Genomic DNA, 24,742 nt, shown 5'->3' with positions numbered 1-24,742 from the left:
GCCGCAGTTTGCCGACCACGGGCCTAAGGGAATCGAGAACCTCAGACCCAGCCTGCATCCGTTCGCAACTATGTGCCCTGACACTGGGCAAGTCCCTCACCCCCCAACCAGGAAAGGGCACCTCTTCCTATCCACCCAGAGGTGCCAGGTGGTCCTGCTGGGCCTGGCTGGCAGCCATGGGAGGGGGTCTGCACAGGGCGACACGGCCGCCCACAGGCATGGCTCCTTTAAGAGGAGCAGGCTGTAGAGGAGGGTGCTGGCTCAGGGTGGAGAGCAGCTCTCAGGCCTTCTCTGAGCAGGTGTGCCCGGGTGGGGTGGGAGGAGCTGCAGCGGGGGAACGTGAGGGCTGTCTCTCCTGGAGCCACAGGTCTGCCTCAGAGGCCTCCGCTGCCAGCTGCTGTGCCAGGGGGGCTGCAGGTGAGAGCAGAGGGGAGGGGGAGGGAGGGGGTTGGGCAGGCAGGTGGCATGCCTCAGCCGTGGCGCCCCTCACAGAGCCTGATGCCCTTCGCCCTCCACATCCCAGAGCCACAGCTCCCGGCCCGGGGCGGGCGGGCCAGCGCTGGGCCCAGGCCAGGCCCCTCCTCTCTTCGTGGTTTGGCACCTTTAGGTTAAGGCAGCATCTATGGCACCGGGAGAACTCCGTGCCGACTGTTGGCAGCCGCCACACATCAGCCCATTCACAGGTTTGGGCCGGACACGTGCCGAGTGGAGTGGATGGGGCACCGCGGGGAGGGGGCTTTCCTCTCCCCAAATCAGGATGTGGGCGCTGGTGTCGGAGCTCATTTAAAAGAGGGGAGATTATCGGGGTGTTTGGGCGGGAGAGGGAGAGACCCTCAGACGGCCCGCCTTCGGACCCACCTCTCGCAGGTGTGGTAGGTGTAACCGCGGCCGGCCCAGGTGGTCAGCGGGGCGGGTCCCGGGAGCCTGCCTGCGGGCAGGTGCTGGCTGTTGGGTGAATTCCTGCAGAGGAGCTGCTGTTTGTGTGTGTGGGATTGAGGATTACCTTAATTAGGTGTGGGCCTGTGGCTTGAGAATTTGCTGCATGCATCTGTAATTCCCCGTGAACTGGCATACGCTGGCGAATTCAGGGCGCGCTGGCCGGACTTCTCCGTCCGTCCGTTTGTTCGGGAATATTCTGGATTTGGGGACGTCCCGTCGCTCGCACACCAGCTGCTCTGCTTCCTCCTTTGCAGACGACGGGAAGTTGTCCCTGGAGGAGTTCCAGCTCTTCTTTGCAGATGGCGTCCTCAACGAGACGGAGCTGGAGGGTCTCTTCCACACCATCGACTCGGACAACACCAAGTGAGCAGTCCCCGCGCTGGGGTCCCCGAGCTGGAGCTGGCGCCCGGGGGCGGGGGGAGGAGCCTGCCTTCTGCCCAGGGCCAGCCTCCATCACCCACCCCTGAGCCCCCAAACTCCTTAACCCAGAAGGCAGAGGCCCCATTGGCAAGCTGGTCTTTTCTGAGCACGTGTGGCTGAGCAGAGAGAGACCCTAGACTTCGCAGAAATCACACTGGATCCTGAAGGGAAGCTGGTGGCTCCGTCACCCTTTGGCTAGTTCAGCTCAGTTCTGCCCGGACCTGGTGCTCCATGCCCGACCCAACACGAACTCTGCCATCGTGTTCTCACCAGCTCCCATCTGAAACCAAACTAACCAAATGCTCATCCTAACTCTATTCATTTTATTATTTTAAAATATATTTTTATTGATTTCAGGGAGGAAGGGAGAGGAAGAGAGAGATAGAAACATGATGAGAGAGAACACCATTGATCAGCTGCCCCCCCAACACCTCCTACTGGGGATCAAGCCCACACCTGGCATGTGCCCTTGGCCAGAATCGAACTTGGGACCCTTCAGTCCGCAGGCTGATGCTCTATCCACTGAGCCAAACTGGCTGGGCTATTTCTTTCCTTCCTTCCTTCCTTCCTTCCTTCCTTCCTTCCTTTCTTTCTTTCTTTCTTTCTTTTTAAAATCTTCACCAGAGGATATTTTTCCATTGTTTTTCTTCTTGAGAGAGAGAAAGACAGAGAGAAATATCCATGTGAGAGAAACACATTGATCGGTTGCCTCTTGCATGTGCCCCAGTGAGGGTAGAGCCTGTAACTGAGGTTCTGCCCTTGACCGTAATCAAACCTGAGACCCTTCATTCTGCAGGGCAGTGCTCTCCACTGAGCCAAACCGGCTAGGACCTAACTTCCTTTTCTTTTAATTACAATTTACTTTCAATAATAGTTTGCATGGGTTTCAGGTGTACAGCATAGTGGTTAGAAAATCAGATACTTTACAGAGTGTTCACCCCAGTATTTCCAGTATCCGGCTGCACCATCCATCGTTATCAGTGTTATTGATTATATTTCCTCCGCTTCATCTCCCTGTGACTCTACTTCTTCACCTGAATCCCACTTCTGACTCTGCCTAATTAAACCTCTTCATCAACTCAGTCCTAACCCTCAACCACACCTCAGGATCCCTCTGACCCTCCTGACCCAAGCCATCCGTGAATCAAGAGCAAATGCTGCTTACCCTGCCCCTCCCCAAGCTTCATTCCACCTTCTCCTTTCCTTGGGTTCCCCTTCACCCCACACCTAACTGTAAAGTGGGGCTCGCGATGCCAGAGCATGGAATGAAGAGAGAAGGCACCAGGCGTTCTGCCAGCGGTGTGGGCCGGGCACGCTGTGGAGGGAGGGCAGGAGGTTGGGACCCCACAGGCCGGCTTCTGAGTCCCCCTTCCCCTGTTCTCTCTCTGCAGCCACGTGGACACCAAGGAGCTGTGCGGTAGGTACCGGGTCAGGCAATGCAGGGAAAGAGGTGTGGAGGGAGGGGAATGGGGAAATAGAATAGGGGGCACGGGGGCAGGGGTGGGGGTGTGGCAGGGGGGCCAGATTGGTGAAAGGGGCAGAATCCTCCTGTGACCCCTGACCTTCGCTCTCTCCTACCCCAGATTACTTTGTGGACCACATGGGGGACTATGAGGACGTGCTGGCCTCCCTGGAGACCTTGAACCATTCTGTCCTGAAGGCCATGGGCTACACCAAGAAGGTCAGCAGGTGTGGGTGCCCCTGGGCTCCCTGGGGGTCCAAGCTCTGGGTTCAGATGTTCTCTGGGGCATCCACACCCACGGGTGCATGGGTTTGTGATGACGTGTTGGGCGGGCCTGGCTCCGGGCGGGCTCTGCTTGGGTGTCCTAGAGCCGTGGTTGGCAAACTGCGGCTCGTGAGCCACATGCGGCTCTTTGGCCCCTTGAGTGTGGCTCTTCCACAAAATACCACGGCCTGGGCGAGTCCATTTTGAAGAAGTGGCATTAGAAGAAGTTTAAGCTTAAAAAATGTGGGTCTCTACAAAGAAATTTCAATCGTTGTACTGTTGATATTGGGCTCTGTTGACTAATGAGTTTGCCGACCCCTGGCCTGGAGGGAGCTGAGGTGGGCTGTGGGGTGAGTAGAGCAGTTCTGAGAACGGCCCTGTCCACCCAGCGTCTCTATGTGGTTTGGAGGGGGAGAGCCTCTCCCAGCATTGCCGTGGCCCTCGATGGGGTCCTGGGAAGGGAGCGGCCAGCAGCCCAGCCCTCGGGCCGTGGGTGAGCGTCATGCAGCTGGGTTACGAGAGGGGAGGGGGAGGGGCAGCTTCACCTGTGACCTTGACGGAGGAACCGGATGGTGTCTGGTGTGAGAACACGTGCCCAGGCCTGATGCCGTGAGCTGGGCAGAGGGACCCCTGTGAGTGCAGGCCCCTCGGTGTCTCCCATGTGGCTCCGAAGTCTCTGCCTTTGGTCCCGTCCCCTCGTCTGCGTGTGACCTGGAGGAGGACAGGGGAAGGGAGACCAGGCCAGGTGCGGGTGGGGGTCACTGCGCCTTCTGCACGCAGCTCCGATGGGGCCAGCAGCCCACCCCATCCCAACGGCATTTCCTGCCTGAGTCTGTACCTCCCCTGGCTGGCGGCTGGCGGAGGGCATGGGTGGGCGTGTTTTCTCTGCATTCGCGGAGAACAGACTCACGATGGCCAGGATTAAACACTCAGCTCAATCCTCACAGCAGCCCCATGGCTGCTCTCACTCCCCTCATCTCATAGTTACGGAAACAGGCTCAGAAAGGTGAACCCTGCAGAGTGGCAGCCGGTCAGCCAGGCCTGCTGGCTGAAATGAGAGGGGAAACTGAGTCAGGGATCTGTCCGGAGGTACAGAGCACAGCATGGGGCTTCAGGCTGCCCAGGGGGGACTGGAGTGTTAGCCAGGAGTAGGGGCGGCCTCTGGGGCACACTGACCAGGCACGCAGGGAGGGAACTTGGAGCAGGCCATGCTCTGAGGGACACCTCGACACCCAAGGGCTTTTGCAGCGGCTCGTGGGACCTCGGAGAAGGCCAGCCCTTCTGCTGGGCGGGGACAGGGAGTCAGCCGGACCTGCCTGAAGGACCCAGGGCCCGTCACTTCCTTTCTGAGCCTCAGTTTCTCCATCTGTGGAATGGGAGCATTCCCTCTGTAGGATCTTTATGGGAATTGCATGAAGTCAGGACTGTCTCTCATTGCTTAGCCTAGGGCCTGGCACAGAGCAAAGGTGACCAGTTTTATTATTAGGCTCCTGTTGTATGCCCAGGCACGGGTAAGACCATTCTGTACGTTCTTCAGATGCTGCTCCGTCTCTGCTCTGCAGGGCATGAGACAACCCCTTTCTTCCCGGAGCCCGAGAGCCAAGCCCAACCCCCCGCCTCCACCACCCACACCCCAAAGTCATGCTGTTCGGAGTCTTGGTGTTTTAAAATGCCTTTTAATAACATGTAGAAGCGACTCCTTTTCCTTGTTTGCCGTGTAGACTGTGTGCTGTTTGAAGGTATCGGGGCGGGCGGTGGGGAATGGGGAGCATGGGAAGAGCCACCCAGACGAGGGTGTCGGCCCAGCCCTGCTCCCCGCAGGCTGTGAGGTGGGCCTGCGCCCACACGGGTCTCCTGCCTGCAGCCCCCTCCTCCGGCCCAGCTTCCTCGTGAGGGGCCAGCTCTCCGCAGTGCTGCCGAGAGCTGTGGGCACATTCACAGCTGCTTCCTCTCTTTGGTCATCACTCCAGGGATGTGACCTGAGCCTCCACTCGGGAGAGGATTTTCGCGTTGGCCTGGATCAGTTTGGAGATTTCAGTCTCAGAAACCACTCACCCTTGTGCAGTGCAGTCCTGGGGCGTGTTGTGTGGTGGTGGTGGTGGTGGTGGTGGTGGTGGTGGTGGTGGTGATGACAGTGGTTTGTTGCCGTGGTGACTGGCATTTCCTTTTCTTGCGCATTTTCTAGCCGATGTGTGAGGAAATGCAGCTAATTGTTGCAGATGCACCCCTCGGGTTATTTGGCTCGCTGGCTTTTGTGGCTGCTGTGGGAGCATCAGCTGCGAGCAGTGTCCCTTCGCCTCTGAGGTGCTCCTCGGTGTCTCCCTGCATCCTCTGGCATTTGCCCCAAATCCTAATGGAGCTATGTCAGGCACCCTCGTTTTGCTTCTGATTTCCATGTGCATCTCCCTAGTGTTTCGCCACTAATTACTATATCAATACCAGCTCTTACCCTGGGATCCCTGCGGCCTGCTCAAAAACTCCCTCCCTTCAGTGCTGTCTTCGGAGGTGGTGGTGCATTTTCTGAAATGCCTTTTAAAAACGATGGCATGCGTTTTCGGAAGCCATTGATGGGTGGATTCTATAATTAGCTGCTCTCCTATGGAACAGCCCTCAGCTTCCTCTGACAGACCCTCAGTGAGGCATCATTCTCCTGTCACATGGCTGGATCCTGTCACCAGCTGAGCGTTTATCTCTGTCTCTCCTGGGACCCGAGAATCGATGATAGTTTGGAAATGAGCTGTAGGTGGCTTTGAATCAGTTTCTCTGACAATTATTTTTCTATTTGAAAAGAGAATTTGTCTATGAGGCTTGGATCCAGGTACTGAACAGAGAGTGGATTGTTTTAATAGTTAGGTTAAGGTCAATACTAGTTTTAATTAAGTTTTCTTTCCATTGATGTTTTTAGAGAGAGTGGAAGGGAGGGAGGGGAGAAGAGAGAGAAACATGGATGTTAGACGCGTTGACTGATTGCCTCTCCCACGCACCCCAACCGGGCTGGGAATCGAGCCTGCAACTGAGGTACAGCCCTTGACTGGAAATCGAACCCATGACCCTTTGGTGCCTGGGCCAGCAGACTAACCACTGTACCACACCAGGGCAATCTTTTTTTACTTTTTATGTTCATTTTAGTATAGTTTTGAATAAAACTATCTCAGACATGATCAGTTTTATGGGAAATTGTGTGTTGTATCTTAGGATTAAAAAAACAAACAAAACTAAAACATTGACACAAACCAGGCATTTAATGCAGGATAAGTTGAATAGAACGTCTGATAAAGCTCAGTTCTTGTTTCCATTTTTGTCCTATTTTGCTACATTTTGAAAACTTACATTTGACAGAGTTTTGCTCATTTTCATGAGTCATTTTAATAACTAGCCCTGACACGTTTATTTAAATTTCACGATGTTTTCTGCTGTATTTTCAGTTTTTATCATTTTCTTATTTCTCCCATTTCCTTAGGTTTGTTGTTGCTATTCTTTTTACATGTGAACTGCAATGCTTAAACTTTTTATAATAAAGTTTGAATTTAAACATTTACCTTTGATATTTTCACTGCAACCATAGGTTTTAATGTTATTCTCAATACATGGTGTTAGGATAAAACTGAGTGGTAAGATTTCCACCCTGTTCTGTTTTTTGTTGTTTTTTTTTAATGTGTTGTGATTTATTTTATTTATTTTTAATCCTCATCCATGGACATGCTTTTAATTGAGAGAGAGAGAGATAGAGAAACATTGACTGTAGTTTTCCGTAGATGCCCCTACCAGGGATCAAACCCGCAGCCCAGATGTGTGTCCTGGCCTGGAATTGAACCCTCCCTCTGGTGTATGATGACAATACTTCAACCTACTGAGCCACCCAGCCAGGGCGTGCTGTGATGTCTTCATGATGTATTATTTAATTTACTAGCAGCCTGGTGGACAGAATTCGTGCATGAAGGAGGGAGAGTCTTTCAACCTGGCCTGCATCCTCTCGAAATCTGGAGCCCCTTGGGGGATGTCCAACTGCCGGTTTAGGTCTGATTCCTGTGGATCAGGCTCAAACCAGCAGTTGGACATCCCTCGTGCAGTCCAGGACCACTTGCTCTTAACCATTTGGCCTGCCTGATCACCCCTAACTGCTCGCCTGCCTCCGATTGCCCCTAACCACCTCTGCCTCAGTCCCTGTGGAAAGTTGTTTAGCTGTCTGGTCTAATTAGCATATTATCCTTTTATTATGATAGATTTTTTAAAATTAAAAATATATTTTATTGATTTTGTACAGAGAGGAAGAGAGAGAGATAGAGAGTTAGAAACATCGATAAGAAAGAGTCATCGATCAGCTGCCTCTTGCACACCCCCTACTGGGGATATGCCCACAACCAAGGTACATGCCCTTGACCGGAATCGAACCTGGGACCTTTCAGTCCCCAAGCCGACGCTCTATCCATTTAGCCAAACCGGTTTCGGCAACAATACTTTCTATTCTCTTTTATGGAATTAGGGAAATTTTTGAGATTTCCCGTTGTTCTTCCAGACTTTCACACTTTGTTGACTTAATCAGTGTAATTAAAATGTAATTATTAGTGATTGCTGCTTTTATTTCGTGACTTCTATGACTTAACGGCTTCATGTGGGTGATCACCTTCACCTCACACCTTCCCTGCTGCTGCATTCTATCTGATGCAACCTGGATGGTTCGGGAGAAATTCCTGAGCATTCTTTGTAAGAAAGGTGCTCATCTGGGCAGGCTTCATAGAGCCGCAGATTTCCGAATTAGCTCCCCATCACTCTGCAAATGAGGAATTTGTCCATGGGGGATGCAAAAGTTCCTAGACCTGACCCTTCTCCTCTGGAATATGGAGCGGCCTCTCAGCGGAAACATCGTTGTGGAGGAGAAATGTGTAAGAGCTGCGTTTCTTCTCCTTGTCTTTGGAATTCCACTTACTGGTCCCTGACCAGACACACCCTCAGTCCCTGGTCTGGGTGCTTCTCACCCACTCGCTTCAGCTCGTTTTCCTGTTTGATGACTCTGGCAGCCTTCCTCTTGGCTTACACTTTTTACCACGGATCTTCTTGCTCGTTTTTCCAGAGCCCATTGATCACTCACAAGGTTGTGAGTCCCCTTGTCCGCCAGGAAGGATAATCAATCACTGCAATGCATTAGGCTACCAACAGCTCCCCTACTAGTACTCTCTGCCACAAATTCGTTCTCTGTCGGGGCCTCTCTCCGGCGTGCCGGGTCTGGTGGTCGGCCCAGGATGTCCACCTCCCCACCTCCTTTCAGCCTCCCGGCCCCCCATTCCTCTTCCCCTGCTCCCTGCCTCCATGTCTTCGTCTGTCTCTAGCCCCGTTTCCCAGGGTGCAATTATTGCTAATTAATTCCGCGTCAGAGTGATGGATGGTTTCATTTGCTTCCTTGTTTCCCTCGCCGTGCAGAGGAGGCCGGGCAGAGCTCCAGGGCTCCCTGGGGCAGGTGGCTCTGGAAGGTCAGGCCTACGGAGGCGGCGGGAGGGCAGCGCCGGGGCTTGGGGACTGGCGCCTCGCAGCACTGCGTCATTTTGCTTGTTATCGTCCCCGAGTGACCCGCTGAACCAGAGTGCTCTCCCTTCCACTCCAAAGCCTTAGCAGCCGAAAGAAACTCTTCTGGTTCCAGAAACCGTAAGAAATGTCTTAGCTGTAGACTCTTAAACAAAAGTCTCACATTTCAGAGCGAAACTTGCAGAGAATCTTCATTACTCACCTTCTCCCCGATGTCTCTCCTTGAGGCTGTCCCCCTCCCTCAGCTTCCCCCAGACGCCCCTCTCACCCTCCGAGACAAGGCTCGGGCACCCTCTGTGGGGAGTCAGCTTAAGCTCTCTGGTGCTTTTGATCCTCATCTATCATTTCTGATGAGCAGTGTGCAGGCCCAGGAGCCCAGAGTCCTCGGAGAAGGATGGGAGAGAGGAGGGTGTGAGTTCTTCTCCCCTAGTGCTTTATCTCTGTCAACAACAACATGAGGAACAATAGACTAATCACCATCAACACACCATCATGTCACCACAACACCACTGTCACCACCACCATTATTATCACAACCATCACCCTCACCACTGTCACCATCACCACCACCACCATCATATCACCACAACCACCGTCACCACCATATCATTACAGCCATCACCACAACCACCATTGTCACCATCGCCATACCACCATATCACCATACCACCACTGTCACCATCATCACCATTACCACCACTATCATATCACCACAACCACCATTGTCACCATCATCACCACCACCATTATCACAACCATCACCCTCACCACTGTCACTGTCACCACCACCATTATCATAAGTCACCCTCATCAACATTGTCACCATCACCACCACCGTTATATCACAACCACCACTGTCACCATCGTCACCATCACCACCACCACCACCATTCACCACAACCACCATCACCACCATATCATTACAACCATCACCACAACCACCATTGTCATCATCGCCACCACCACCGTTATCACAACCATCACCCTCACCACTGTCACCATCACCACCACCATTATCACAACCATCACCCTCACCACTGTCACCATCACCACCACACCACCATATCACCATACCACCATACCACCACTGTCACCATCACCACCACCACCATCATATCACCACAACCACTGTCTCCACCATATCATTACAACCAACCATCACCACAACCACCATTGTCACCATCGTCACCACCACCATGATCACAACCATCACCCTTACCACTGTCACTATCACCACCACCATTATAATAGTCACCCTCATCAACATTGTCACCAGCACCACACCACCATATCACCATACCACCACTGTCACCGTCATCACCATCACAACCATCACCCTCATCACTATCATCATCACCCTCAACATAATCACCACCATAACCACCATCATCACCACCATTATCAAAACCATCACCACTGTCACAACCGTCACCACCACCATTATCACAATTATCACCATAACTACCACCACCACCACCACCATATCACCACAACCACCATCACCATTGTCATCATCACCATTGTCACAACCACCACTTTCACCACTGTCACCATCACCACCATCATTATCACAACCATCACCATCACCACTATCACAACCATCACCCTCACCACTGTCACTATCACCACCACCATTATCAGAACAGTCACCCTCATCAACATTGTCACCATCACCACCACCATTATATCACCACAACCATCACTGTCACTATCGTCACCATCACAACCATCACCCTCACCATCATCACCATCATAACCACCATTATCATCAAAACCATCACCACTGTCATTACTGTCACCACCACCATTATCACAATCACAATCACCACCACCACCACCACCACCACCACATCACCACAACCACTGTCACCATTGTCATCACCACCATTATCACAACCAATACCCTCACTACTGTCACCATCACCACCACCACACCACCATCATCACCATCACAACCATCACCCTCATCACTGTCATCACCCTCACCATCATCACCATCATAACCACCACAATCACCACCATTATCATTAAAACCATCACCACTGTCATTACTGTCACCACCACCATTATCACAATCATCACGATCACCACCACCACCACCACATCACCACAACCACCGTCACCATTGTCATCACCACCATTATCACAACCATCACCTTTACCACTGTCACCATCACCCTCAACATCATCACCACCATAACCACCACCATTATCATCACAACCATCATCATCACCACTATCACAACCATCACTATCACCACTGTCACCATCACCCTCACCGTCATCAGCACCACCCTCATATCACCATCTTCACTAACATCACCATCACCACCGCCATCTTTATCATAGCAGCTCCTGTTTATTGAGTATTTGCTTCGTGCTGTGGCCTTGTGCTGAGCATTTTAGGTACATGTTGTCATTTGATCCTCACCATGACCTTGTAAGAAAGCTGCTACAGTGACTGCTGGTTTGGCTCTTGAGGTCACAGAGCTGGTAAGAGGTGAAGCCAGAGCTCAAACGTTGGCCTGAGTCCATGCCCTGCCTTGATCCAGGAGCTCGATAGCCACCAAGACACAGAAGGCAGTGGTGGCGTGGGCTTTCCCTCCCCACTGTAAGCCAAAACACGGACCCTGGGGACCCCTCCAATTGGGCCAGACCCCACACCCACGTTCCTCCCCCTCCCTTAACCCTGGCTGTCCCTTCTCTTCCCTGCACAGGTGTACGAGGGAGGAAGCAACGTGGACCAGTTTGTGACCCGCTTCCTCCTGAAGGAGACGGCCAGTCAGATCCAGTCACTGCTGAGCTCCGTGGAGAGCGCAGTGGAGGCCATTGAAGAGCAGACCAGCCAGATCCGGTGTGTGCAGGGTCCCTTGCAGGGTCACACAGGGGTATGCCGTGCATGTGCCAACTTGCGACTTAGGGTGGGGGTATTTGGGTACTTGAGAGCTGGGTGACTCAGGACAAGCTGCTATACCTCTCTGTGCCTCTATGTCCACGACTGTAATGTGGGGACAGTGATATACCCACCTCCTCAGGGCCTGTGAGGACTGAACGAGATGTGTATGTTTAGAGAAACGGCTGGTGTGCGTGCAGTACCTACATATAATACATTCATTACGGCTGTTTCTCAGACTCTCATCCATTTTACCGCGTCCCCACGCCACTCACATTATTCTTTACCCAAGACTATTCTATTGCTTGGCTTACTTTTGAAAACTGGAGGTAAATTTTGGAAACTGTATCTGATTACCATAATTGGAGAATGTGCCATAAGAATCCCGAGGCTGGCTCCCGCTTTGCCAGCGGCTGGGACACCGACCAGGGCATGGGGATGGGGTGACACCAAGTCACCTTCTCAGGAGGATGGAAAGAGAAATGGAGCGATGGTCCCTCGGTGTTATTGGAGTATCGTTTGCATGTCCTTGAGGCCATGGACAAGCTTCTGGGGTCCCCCCTTTGCTGGGGACACTGTGAGGTGGTCAGCCTAGAGAAGGGGTGTTCTTCTGGCTGGGCAGGGCCAGTTCTGGACCATGAGTCCTTGCATTGACTGTCCCGAGTTGGGACAGACATCTCTTTGCCTGTCCTTTCCAGAACAGCTGATGTGCCCGGCAAACGGGAAATAAAGACACGCCAGATGGACACGAGCAAGGGCCAGTGTCTGGTCCGAGCATTCCTGACCCTTGAATTTCTTTGTGTGGCTGCGGGTTTCCGGGCAGAGGCCTGGCGTGGTGGGTGCTGGTTGCTTTGGGGGGTGGAGTGTGTCTAACCATTGGTTGGTGAAGAGCTGGTCCCGGTCAGGTGCGATTGCAAAGCTGCTCGATGATACGGTTCCCGAAGTGTGTCTGCTCGGGTCGCCTGCAGCCAGTCACCCGGGAAATGAGACAGGCAGGTCCGGGAGCTGACGGGCCCACCGGAGTGGGGTCCCTGGGAGCTGAGCTCAGGGCTCTGCATTGTGATCGCTCTTGTGCTTCGGAGGGTCCCGAGATAGCCGGAGCTCTGGGCGCTGATAGAGCTCCTTCACTTTCTGTCACTCTCCTGATCAAACTTGCCGTCTCTGTCCTGCTGTGGAACAGATGCGACCGCTGCACTCTGCTCGTTCCATCTCGTCTGCCCCCATCGGGGCCTCACTCTGGAATGTCGGTGGTGGGGAGACGCGTCTGTTCCACACACACTCCCACCTCCGGCCCCAAACCTCAGTAGTTCAGTTCCCCTGGGCTGCAAGGCCCTATCCTGCTTCCGGCCCGGGATGCCAGGTTCCCGGCACAAGCTGCTGGCTCAAACCCTGCCGCCCAGGGACTCTCGCCGCCCTGTTCAGGGTCCGAGAGCCATATTGAATTGGCTGCTGGCTGAAGAGCCCCCAGGATCGGACCTCAGAGACTCCACCAGACTTTCTGGCACTGCAGGGGGAGAGGGAGGTTGCCGTCTGCAGGGGCTGGTGAGCTTGCAGCTTCAAAGACTGGACCGCCCAGGCAGCGCTGCCCAAGGCCGAAGAGCTGGAACGCGCGTGGTGGCCGTCCACAGAGAGTGTATGTGTGCTGTGTGTGGACATGCGTGTCAGTGTGTGTTTGTATGCCCGTGGTGAGTTTCCCGGCATCTCTTCGTGCATGGGTGTTCGACCTTTGCCAAGCATTGGTTGAGTCCCTGCTGTTGTGCCAGGCACAGAGCTTGGTGAGCTGAGTGTGCCTGTCAGGGCATGCGGGGGCTGGGCACGTGTGGACACGTGTGTGCATGGTGGGGGTGGGACAGGCGGTCAGGTCCCTCTCTAGGGACCTGTGTTCTGTGATATGCCTCCTCTCAACCAGGTCATAGGCTCCCCTTTTCAGAGAGTACAAACCCAGCCCCCTTCCCCGCCCCCCTCCCAACTCTCTCTCTCTCTCTCTCTCTCTCTCTCTCTCACACACACACACACACACACACACACACACACGGCACCACATGGCTCCTAGTGAAGCAGGCAGGGGTGGGGAGCTGTGAGCCCCTGGGTGGGGGTGGGGGCCTGGAACCGAACCTCCTGGGCTGAGGCCTAGAACGGGGCTGAGTTCCTGTCTCGAGTCAGTCCCTCGGTCTGCGTGGTCTTGGCCACCGTTTCCTCCTGACACAGAGGCACGAGGCCCACGTCCCGGGCCGGGCTCCATGGGGCCAGCTGTGTGTCTGCCAAAGCGGCCACAGTGCTCCGGGCCCCGCGGCCGCCCTCACCGTGTGTCTCTCCCGCTCGCTCTGCAGCCAGAACCACGGCAAGCCCGGCCCCGGCGTGGTGCAGACCTGGTATGGGAGCCCCACTGCCCCCTGCGTCCCCAGCCACAAGCTCATGGCTGCAGAACGGGAGAGGAGCCTGCCTTCCGGTGAGAACAGGCGGCAGCCTGGACGGGGGGGGGGGGGGGCGGGCATTGGAGGGGTCGGGGTCCTGGGAGCTCCCCTCCCCATCCTGCCCTGCCCAACATCGGTGTCCCTGTTCCTCTTCCTCAGTCACCTCAGACGCCAAGGAGGAGGGCCTGGAAGCCCAGATCAGCCGCTTGGCAGAGCTGATAGGACGGCTGGAGAGCAAGGTAAGGCCGCTGGCCCCCACCTCCCTCCCTCCATTCCCCGGGCCCCGGGAGGGCCGGGTTAGGCCGGGAGTTTAGGGCAGAAGTCAGGGAGCCTTGGAAAGGCATCTCCCAGTGGAGCATGGAGCCGGAGACTGAGATGAGGACAGACCCCAGAGCTGTGCCCAATGGGCAGCTCAGGGAGAGGTGCTGGGGGGAGGAGGAGTTGTGGGGCGGGCGGGCACAAGGCGAGCATCACAAGGAGCAGACCTAGGCCAGCAGCACCGTGGGTGGAGGGAACAGAGCTTCGAGGAGCTGTGAGGGCCTGAGGGAAGGTGCCGGCCCAGGAGGGAGGAGCAGTGTGAATGGTGAGCTTTCAAAGACGGTCTGGTGCGTCCGCAGATAACAGAAAAGACTTGGCCTTGCAGAGCCAGAGACAGTTCATGACTCAGTGGGCACTCACAATGCGCTGCACCAGTTTCCCGGGGCTGCCACCATCACGTCCATACACAGGCTGTGCTCACACATTTATTCTCTCGCAGCTCAAGGCCAGAAGTCCGAGATGGGGGTGGGGGGCAGGGCTGCCTTCTGCTGAGGCCTCTCCTTGGCGTGCAGACCGCTGTCTTCTCCCTGGAAGACACATGGTGTCCTCACAGGGTGTCCCCTCTGTGTTCCTCGATGCCCCGTCTCCTTCTCTCATAAGGACACCAGTCACACTGGATTGGGGTCCCCCCATGACCTCATTTCTACGTAAATGCCTCTGTGCTGACCCCGTCTCCACACGTAGTCACATTCTGAGGTGCTGGGATTGGTCCTTCCATTTGGGGAAGACACGGTTCAGCCCATGACATTGACCATTCCCTGGAAGAAAGAACATGGATTGCCTTCAGGTTTACCAACGGACTCAGGTATCAGACGGCCCTGTTTGAAGCCCGGCCACACCGCTTAGCAGCTGTGTGACCTTGGGCTAGTGGCCTACCCTCTCTGAGACTCCGATGTCTCCCCTGACAATACAGAAGAGAACCAGAAGAGCAGCCTCACAGGGCTGTCCTGAGGAGTCAAGATAACCATGTCTTGAATGCCTTAGCACGGAGCCTGCTGAGAAGCTAGTGTGAAACATCAGCAATGCTAGCGATTATTATTAGTCATTTCAGTTCTGGTGCTTAAAACTACAGAGAGGTACACACCACACCCATCTATCTGCATAACCCAATTATCTCAGAGCCCTGGGTAGCAGCTGTTTTACATTTCTCTGACTTTTCTGAATTTCTTACATCTTTTGCAAAAGGGCAAAGAAAAAAAAAAGTCCTTTGATGGGTTTGGGGGTTGGTTCTGAAGTATCGGTGGGGGCAGGAGGAAGCCTGGGGGGAGGAGAGGGCAGAGGGAGGCCGGGGTGGGGGGCGGGGAGTTGGAGGGAAGGGGCAGAACCTCACCCGCAGGGCTGAGGCCTCGGTGGGATCTACCCCCATTAGAGCGAGCTGCTGGGTGGGAGCCAGCGATTTCGCGGACCCAGTGGCCCGGTTGTCATAACAACTCCTCGGGCGCCCGGAGAGGGAGGCTCTTTGAAGTTTATTTTTAGCGCCCTGGTCGCCCTAACAACAGGCAGGGGCAGGCTGGAGACCGCTGAGCACCTGGGCGTCCTGGAGACGGGGCGGGGCCTGCTCGCCGGCCTCTGATTGGCCAGGGTCCCGAGTAGGAGCCAATCCAGAGCCGCCTCCGGGCCCCGCCCTCTATGGGCCAACCAGAGCGGCTCCGGGTTCTGCAGGGGCCTGGAGGGTGGGGCGCTGGGGCGGCCAGTGTGGGAGAGGGTGGGGCCGATGTGGGTACCACTGAGCCTCCCTTACCCGCCCCTCTCCTCCTCCTGGGGCCCTGCCAGCTGGGAGAGCCACCAAGCCCGTTACAGCCCCTGCTCTGTAGGAGCCCACCTGCAAGGTTGTAAAGCAATGGGAACAGATTAGCCCCGGGCGGACACCTTGGCTGCCCACTAAGCAGGGGTGCACCGCGTGGAAAGTCAGCACAGTCTCCAGGACAGGCGGTGTAACTTCCTGGGTCTCGTGCAAAATGAGCACGCAGGGCCCCTTGTTCAGTTAAGAATTTCAAGGCGGTACCTGCACAGGTCACGCCACCACATCTGCCAGTCTGCGTCCTCAAACACCAGCGATGGGCACACGCGTGCTCTGAGAGAGGAAAGACGCAGGCTCTCCTCCGGGGAGGTGGGTAGGGATAGACAGAGGTGGCGTTCATTGGGGTGCCCACGTTAAAGGGAGGAGAACCAGGATTCTGTGTCAGTTTAGAGGCCCCAAGTTCAAATCCAGGCTCAGCACCTAGCCAGCGTGTGTGGCCTCTGGGGCCCAGGGCTCTCGGCTAAGTAGTGACCACTGAGCATGCCCGAGCATGGGGCCCTGCGCTGGACACTAGCATGCGGCCATAAGCAGCATGCACGGGTTCCTTCTCTCCCTCCTGGAGCTCACCGTGGGGCAGGGAATCTGGTGAATTTGTAAAGCATTTAGCCCAGGGCTGTGGGAGGACAGTGAAAACAGACACCCCACTTAGACCATTCCATTCGAGGGGCATCAGGGGTTAAGATTGGGGGTGATTTGTAAATTGATGGGGAATCTCGGGACTGTTGCCAGCAATTATGGCAAAAGCCTGGCATCTTGGATTCCAGAATCTTGAGTCCCATTGCTCTCTCCCCCAAGACACCTCCCACTCCCACCTCCCACCCTGAGCCGGAAAATGGAGTCTCCATGGCTTTTGCAGTAGATCTGCTTGGTCTCTGTGGCTCCCAGTGCCCCCAGATGCCACGGCCAGAAGGGATCTCCCCCACCTCCTGTGGTTGGCCCCCCAGCCTGGCCTCCTGGGTCCCCTCTGAGCCAGCACTGTGCATGGAGGGCGGAGTGAGGCCTGGCCCCAGGGAGCCCCCGGGACCTTGGTGTGGAGGGCCTGGAGCTCTGTGGGTGGCCCTGGGTGCTCTGGTATGTGGTGGAGATCCTGGAGGCCTCCCTGATGGAGGTGGCCTTTGTTTCCAGCATCACTTTATGCTTTGTTGTTTCAGACCCTCTGGTTTGACCTGCAGCAGCGCCTCTCAGATGAAGAAGGCACTAACATGGTGAGGACCCCCTCCCCGGAGGCCTCCCTCCCCCTCCTGTGGCCCAATCCCTGCCTGAACCCAGCATTCAGGACACAAGCTGCTCAAAGGCCCTGCCACCCCATCCCCAGGGAGCACATGTGGGGCGATGTGGCCCAGCACTTGGTCACCCTCCCCTTCCATGGGTGTCATTTGAGAGACCAGGGCTTTGGTAAAAAAGCTTGGCCTGGAACCGCATGGTCAACAGGACAGTGCATCCAAACACTGGTTTGATTGGAATGAATGTTGCTGGTCACTGGTTGGTTGTGTCTCAGCCCTGGATCCTTGCAGGCAGCCCTGCGCCTCCGTAGAGCCTCCTGACACACCCTGCCTGCTTTTCGGCATTTGTGGGTCTGCTTCCTGCATTCGGCTTTTTAGAATTCTTATTCCTTTTCAGCCAGTGGTCACGTGTAAGAATAGAAAGCGTGTGTGCATGGGGTTTTGTTTTATTTTGACCCAACTGTCCTGTCCCCTCAGGAGGGAGGTGTGGGGAGGCTGGAGTCCTGCAGGGAGAGGGCTGTTAGGGAGCCTGAGGAAGCTCACTCTGCACCCTGCACCCCACAGCACCTGCAGCTGGTCCGGCAGGAGATGGCCGTGTGCCCTGAGCAGCTCGGGGACTTCCTGGACTCGCTGCGGCAGTACCTGCGGGGCACTGCGGGAGCCAGGAGCTGCTTCCAGTGAGTACGCGGGGGTGGGGGGTGGAGGACGGGGCGGGACCTCCGAGGACAACCCATACCCCCGGGAAGGCCTAGCAGGGCTGTTAGGAGAGCGGGCCAAACCCTAGCGGAGGCTCTTCCCACTGCGCAAACGTGGCGAGTGACTTCCCCTCCCAGGCCTCAGCCTACTCATCTGTAGAATGGGACCATTGGACCCACTCGCTGCGGCTGTTGGAGGTGTAAATGGAAATAGGGATGGGAAGGGCTTAGGCCAGAGCCTGGTGAGCAGCTGGAGCTTTGTAACGTCAGCGGCTCCTCTTACTCTGTGGCCGCCCCTGAAGGTCTCTCCCTCTGTCCCTGCCGCTGAGGCCTGCATTGCTTCTCAGCAAAGCTGAATCTGGTGGCCATGGCCAATCAGATTGGGCCACAAACGACGACAGCCCTCACCCTCCCTGGGGGTGGTCCCAGAGGGCTGTTGGCACAAGTTGCGGGGCCCTCTCCTGTCCCAGGCCCACCCACCTGTGCCCAGGAAGTAGCCATGGCCTCTCTGCCATTCTCTGCCCCAACCCTCCCTGTCCAGTTTGCCTTCTGCACCCTCTCCCTGGGGGGCCAGCTGGGGTGCAGCGTGAAGCAGGCGCTGCTCTTACTGAGCATGTAATCTAGGTGCGGGAGAGGGCAGAGGAAGAGGGATGGTGCTGGAGGTGATGGGTGTGAGGAGGCCAGGAAGCAGGGTCCTTCCAGAGAAGGAAGGGGCTCGGGGAGGGGAGAGTCTGTGTGTGCACTGAGGCCTGTGTATGGAGCATTCGGACAGCGGAGTCTGAGGAAGGGCAGTGTGGCCTGGAGCCAGCCGGTGCCACTGCCTGGGAGGCAGCAAGGTGCCATGTTTGAGAACAGGCAGGTACGTCTGGACGAGGTGGCAGGGCGGGGCCCGGGGTGGCGGGCAGGACGCACTCGTCTGGAGTACAGTGGACCGTGTTGGAGATGTGCAAGCAGGAGAGAGACACGGGCTGGCCTCTGTATGCAGCAGGGGCCCGGGAGGGGCCCTGCGGTCACCCAGGGAGGGGCATGGCCTTGGGTAGAGCTGGGAGCTGTTCTGGAGAACAGGGAGGGGTGTGGGGCGGAGATGAGGCGGCCTCTGAGATTGTCTGGCTTCAGAAACCCGAGAGAGGTTGGTGTCGTGTGATGACCTAGAGGAGGCAGGGAGGTCAGGCGTGCTGGCACGGGGGAGTCGGATTAAATTCGAGATGCCGCGTAGGAGTGTGGAGAGCCTGGGAGAGGGCGGGCTGGGAGTGGTGGGCGTCCAGATGGCACCGGAAGCCACAGTAGGGGGGTGTGTGCTCACAGCATGGGTAGAGGGAGGTGTCAAGGGCCAAGGGCTGGCTGGGGTGGAGCGGAGAGGGGCCTAGCTGCCCCTCCTCTGCACACAGGCAGCACACAGTAGGGCTTCACACTCTGTGTCCTTCCTGTACCCCCATGCCAGCCTGCTGTGTTTTCCTGCCCATTCAGACACCCCACCCCCAAAACCCAATCAGTGCCTCACTCTGCCGCAGCTACAGACTTAGACGCATCAGGCTGCTCCCCTGACCTCCATCTGTCGCAGAGGCGGGCCCATAAGCAGCGCTTTCTGGCTCTGGCGGAAGGCCACGGCTACCTCTGATCAGTGGGCGGCACGGTCCCCGGCCCCCTGGCTCTCATCCGATTACCAGCCCACGGGCACCTGTAATTTTAGCCGGGGCCTAATGAACTAATGATACTGTTAGCAGCCTGGTTTCCCTCCCCGCGCCTGTCCTGGTGGCAAACCTGGGATTGGCTGTAATTACACAGCAGCCGCCACCATGACAGCTCTCCTTGAGGGCGGTTCTGCTGACTGTGGGAAAAGAGCAGCGGTGAGGGCGGGCGGGAGGCCAGCGGGGCGGTCAGCCCTCCAAGCCCCCAGCTCTGCCGCATTCTGGGAAGCACCCCAGTCCTAGGTAAATCAAGGTGAGGGGGCTGCTGCCCTCACAGGGATAACGCAGGAGTGACCTGGGCCTGCCCCAGCCTCAGTTGGCCAATTCTGACGCACAGGGTTAAGGATTAAATGAAGGAGATGATGAAGGAGAGCATGACAGGAGAGAATATTCAGCCTTTAAAATGACATCTCATTGTAATTCATTCAGCCAACATGATCTGGCCACTGCCTGGGGCCAGGCCTTGCTCTGGTGGTGGGACAGGTGCTGGCCCGCAGGCGCTGAGTTCCCATCAGAAAGGCAGGAGCACCGTGGCTCACGGCCTCGGGCGGGGGGCATACTGCCAGGCTCTCGTTTCCAGGGTCTGAGGGTATCCCGTAGCCAGGCTGTGGGGGTGAGGGGTGAGGGAACCGAGTTCCAGAGGAGGGCAGCCCAGGCTTCCTGCCTCCAGCCCCTTCTCTCCCCTCGCAGCATCGCCGCTGGGAGGCTGTCGGACGGCTTCACCTTCGTGGTGTACGAGTTCTGGGAGACGGAGGAGGAGTGGAAGAGGTGAGCACACAGGTCCACTAACACTATCCCGGACAGTGTGGAGGGGAGGGTGATGTGAGCCCCGTCCCAGCGGCACCCAGCACGGGCTTCCTGAGCCCTGGAGCCAGTGGGAGGCGGCATTTCTCAGTGTGGGCTGTGACCCCCTCAGCGGGGTTCTGAATGCAGGGCCCTGGCCCTGGGCTCTGAGGCCACGGCCACTCCTGTTTGAAAGCGCTGCCTCGGGGATAAAAACCCAGGGAAGCCATCTCATTAACGATGCTCACTGAGGCAGGATACAGGCTCCTCTCCCTCCCAAACCCGCCCCTCCCTCTCTCCGGCCCCACAGATCAGCCCTCCTGGGGCCTCGCCTTCTTATCTTCACATGATGGCTAACCCCCGAGGCTAAGCCCACGGCAGGTGGTTAGGCCCCCAGCCTCCAGGGCTCACAGGGCCCCGTGGGTTCCAGGCACCTGCAGAGCCCCGTGTGCAAGGCGTTCCGGCACGTCAAGGTGGACACGCTGAGCCAGCCGGAGGCCCTCGCCCGGATCTCGGTGCCAGGTAGGGGGCAGGTGGGGGAGGCCTGGGATAGCACTGGGGGTGCCCCTGTGCCCACAGGAGCAGCAGCCTCTGCCAGCCACAGAGGGCCGTTAAGGGCAAGGCCCAATTCTTCCAATGACCCTTTATTCCGCCCCCTTAGCTGCCAGGAGTTTTAGTCCACACACGGGTGCTCAGCATCAGTGCCCGGTGTGCAGAGGGTCCGAGAGGTGAGGTGGGCAGGGCAGAGACACAGGCTGGCCTACAACCTTGGAACAACGGGAGAGGTCACAGGACAGGGCCTCAGGCAAGACCGGAGGCCGAGGTCATTAGGGAGGTGGGCCCGGAGCCCTGGCATGGGCCCCCCAGTCCAGGGCAGGCCCCCACCTTCACAGCCCAGCCGCCCAGCGTGGGCCCGAGGGAAGGAGGGATGTGCTTGCAGGCGCTGCTCTCCTGCCCTTCACTGCAGCGCCCATGGGGCCCGGGGGAGGGGCTACTGGTCCTCAACAGCCTTCTCTGCTTACCCCTCTCTCCTGCCCTTCACTAGCTGCCTGGTGCACGGTGGGCCGAGACTGACCTGCTCCCCAACGCCCTGCGGACGAGCCTGGCTCCCTCCCTCTCTTCTTACAAAGGTCGCCCCCTCTTTTCTAGAAACTTTGGTACATGAGCGGTCTTTTCCATATACTTCCAAACGAGAATGTATTTCCCCACTGTTTGAAGTGAAGGCGAACCCCCTTTCCCGGTACCCTCACCCCCCACTGCACCCGCCTTTCCTGGCCTCCTCCTCGCAGGCCACACCCCTCCCTCCGCCTCTTCCGCTCCTGGTCTACATTCCTCTACCTGGTAGGAGTCAACACCCTGTAGTGCCCAACCTAGGCCTGTGCCCAGTCTGCACACGGCAGTAGTGCCCACACAGCCAGTGCCACGCTAGGCCAACAGCCGCCGCTGGGATAAGCACAAAATAAACTCCCGTTGGGAACAGTCACGCGCTGTGCTTCCGCTTGTTTTCAGTGATAACAGCTGGGGGAGGGAAGCCGCTGGGAGGCCGGGGCCCTCATTAGCCATGTCACCCTGAGCCTCCGTTTTCTTATCTGCAAAATAGAGGCATGAACCCCGTTTTAACAAATAAGGCTGTGCCTGGCACCAAGGCAGGGTCCTCCGGACCATCCCCAGTGCCAGCCGTTCCCTAGGACTCATCGAAGCCACGAGGCCACGGTCACAGATGATGGCAGCAACGGGAAGCGGCAGGTGCAGAGCCCACACCTATGTCCTCCCGGTGGCAGGTATAGAAAGCGGCTTTCTCCCTCTCTCACGGGTGACGCTTTACGGAGTATTGTCAACCAGGGATGCTCACGGAGCTGGGTGATGGGAGCTCATTGGGTCCAGCCCCTCGAGTAAACAGACGCTCCTATCAGGAAGGTCCAGAGCTGACCTCCCTGGAGCTGGGCACAGTTAATCGTGCCCACCTGTCCATCAGCTCTTCCAGCAAGACAGGAGACCAAGGCCCTGGACGTGAGATAACAGCTAAGTCCTATTCTGGAACCTCTCGGACATCCCTGCTTCCATTTCCCTGTCCTGGTTATCAGGAAAGACTCATACACAATCTCAAGGCGCAAAGAAGGCAGAATGGAGAGCGGGCAGGCGGGGGACAGAGACTGAGAGCAGCAGAGGCCTGGGGAGGAGGAGGAAGGAGACGGGCCTTAACCTGGTAGCTGTGAGCTGGGCCCAGTGGGAGCCCTGGGGAGTTGGGACCAGGGATGGACGTCTTCCCACCTCCTGCCCCAGCCAGGAGCAGCCAGCCTGTGAAACGTGCTGTGATTAAAGCCATCCCACTGGGCAAGGTCCCTGCCCACGCTGCCTCCTCTGGCTGCCTGGAACCCTGCCACCCCTGCCACCTCCTCCTAAGGTTAGATGCTGACGGCTCACGTGATAGCAGTAACACAAAACACAACATGGGCTTGTAGGAAGAGTGAAATGCTAATTCGGGTCCCAGCGGTGCATCTCTGAGCCAACTTTCCTTGCAGCCAGCCCCTCAGAGCCTCTCTTCCTCATCTGCGAAGTGGGGAGAAGACCCCTGCTCTGAAGATGAGGAACTGCCTGGCTCATGATAAGGCCACTGCACTAGACCCTGCTGGCGGCATCGGCCCACCTCGCCCAGAAGCTGGGACTGTTCCAGTCAGACCAGCTATTTAAAAAGGACTATTCCCAGGGGGCTGAGGCTCTTCGGGGTGCAGCTGAGGAACGCTGCCAGCTGGGCATGTTCCACTTCCTCCACATATCACAGCGCCGCCCGAGCTCTCCCCACGTGGCAGCACCTCTCTGATCGCAGCCCACAAGCAACTCAGAGCCTCCTCGATTCCGAGTGGGTGGAAACAGGCTCTGAAGAGAACAAATTTCAACCCTAAAAGGTATGAGAGCTCCCACTTAATTTACACATCGGAGTCAGGCACTTGGGAGGCAGTGACTCCCTCAGAGCTGCCTATGCCATCCTATGATCAGCAGGTGAGAACATGGAGACAGAGAGGTCAAGCCACTCACCAGAGGTCACACAGCAGGTATATCCAGACCCAGAGCTATCTGCCTCCAATCAGGTTTCCACACCCCTGCACCACATAACATGGACATGTGGGGACAAACAGCTCCAGGTGAGCGCGTTAAAATTCCAGTCCGCTTCCCCAGACAGACAGAACGACCATATGACCCAGCAGGTCCGCTCCTGGGTATGTCTGTATGCACGGTAACTGAGAGAATCGAAAAGACGCATTAAAGCAAATGTGCACAAGTGTTCCTGGCGGCACTGTTCCCAACAGCCAAAAGGTGGGAACAACCCGCAGGCCGACAGCTGCAGGAGGAGAAACAGACGGTGCTCGATCCGCACCAGGGAGACTATTCCGCCAGGAAGAGAAGGCAGCTGACACACTGCAGCACAGAAGCTTCTTGGGAACATTCTAAGTGAAAGGAACCGGACACAATGGCCACACGTGTGTGATCCCATTCATACAAAATGTCTAGAAAATAAACCGACAGAAACAGACTTGGTTGCAGGGGCTGGGGGAAGAGGAAGCAGGGCATGACTGTGAATGGCGTGCGGCTTCTTTGGCTGCTGGAGATGTTTGGAACTAGACCCAGGTGGTGGTTACACAATGCTGAGAACGTACTAATGCTACTGGGTGGTACACTAAAGTGGTTAATTCTGTGTTACACAAATCTCTTCCCAATTAACAAAAAAAATCCCAATCAACTCACCTGCCCAAACAGAGAAGTTCACCACCTGCATTCAGTGGCCACTCCGCACCCTTCCCACACCCAGGTCAAACCCCTAACCTTCCTCCGGAGGCACGAGGCAATCCTGGGTGGGAGGTGGGCAACCCGGGTGCTCGGACCAGCAGCACCCCAGGCTGTGTCCCTGCGCAGGTCCCTGGGGCACCTGGGTCAGCAGAAAGCTGCTTCCCCAGGAGCCTCGGAGCCCCTGCAGCCCATGCTGTTCCGAGAGAACTAGTCACCTAGCCCAGTGGTCGGCAAACTCATTGTCAACAAAGCCAAATATCAACAGTACGATTGACATTTCTTTTGAGAGACAAATTTTTTAAACTTAAATTTCTTCTAATGCCAGTTCTTCAAAATAGACTCGCCCAGGTCGTGGCATTTTGTGGAAGAGCCACACTCAAGGGGCCAAAGCTGCATACGGCTCGAGAGCCGCAGTTTGCTGACTACGGACCTAGACTACAAAACGCCCCTTGACCATGTTGACATTGGCTATGAGACACGGAGGCCTTTCCACTCCAGCACAGGTGTGACCACTGACCAGGAATGTGTGACAGCCA

General features: G+C 56.4%; 1 protein-coding gene across 10 annotated transcripts in view; it reads left to right on the top strand.

Moving 5' to 3' along the window:
- Positions 1 to 24,742, top strand: part of NECAB2 (N-terminal EF-hand calcium binding protein 2) — a 37,812-nt gene that overhangs the window by 6,332 nt on the left and 6,738 nt on the right. Inside the window, exons 3-14 of one of the 10 annotated variants that reach the window (XM_036440951.2) lie at positions 1,194 to 1,302; positions 2,751 to 2,776; positions 2,943 to 3,040; positions 11,323 to 11,459; positions 13,829 to 13,947; positions 14,072 to 14,151; positions 17,183 to 17,236; positions 17,819 to 17,931; positions 20,328 to 20,405; positions 20,851 to 20,942; positions 21,082 to 21,148; positions 21,466 to 21,903. In XM_036440951.2, coding sequence (XP_036296844.1) covers positions 1,194 to 1,302; positions 2,751 to 2,776; positions 2,943 to 3,040; positions 11,323 to 11,459; positions 13,829 to 13,947; positions 14,072 to 14,151; positions 17,183 to 17,236; positions 17,819 to 17,931; positions 20,328 to 20,405; positions 20,851 to 20,942; positions 21,082 to 21,148; positions 21,466 to 21,823 — 1,331 coding nt within the window. In that variant the 3' untranslated portion in view covers positions 21,824 to 21,903. The other 9 variants (XM_036440959.2, XM_036440958.2, XM_036440954.2 and 6 more) reach the window with 9 other exon arrangements.

This window comes from Pipistrellus kuhlii, unplaced genomic scaffold (genome assembly GCF_014108245.1).
Source record: "Pipistrellus kuhlii isolate mPipKuh1 unplaced genomic scaffold, mPipKuh1.p scaffold_m20_p_17, whole genome shotgun sequence".
NCBI classification, from domain to species: Eukaryota; Metazoa; Chordata; class Mammalia; order Chiroptera; family Vespertilionidae; genus Pipistrellus; species Pipistrellus kuhlii.
Note: the sequence above shows the minus strand (reverse complement) of the source record. Positions and strands in the feature narration are given on the sequence as shown.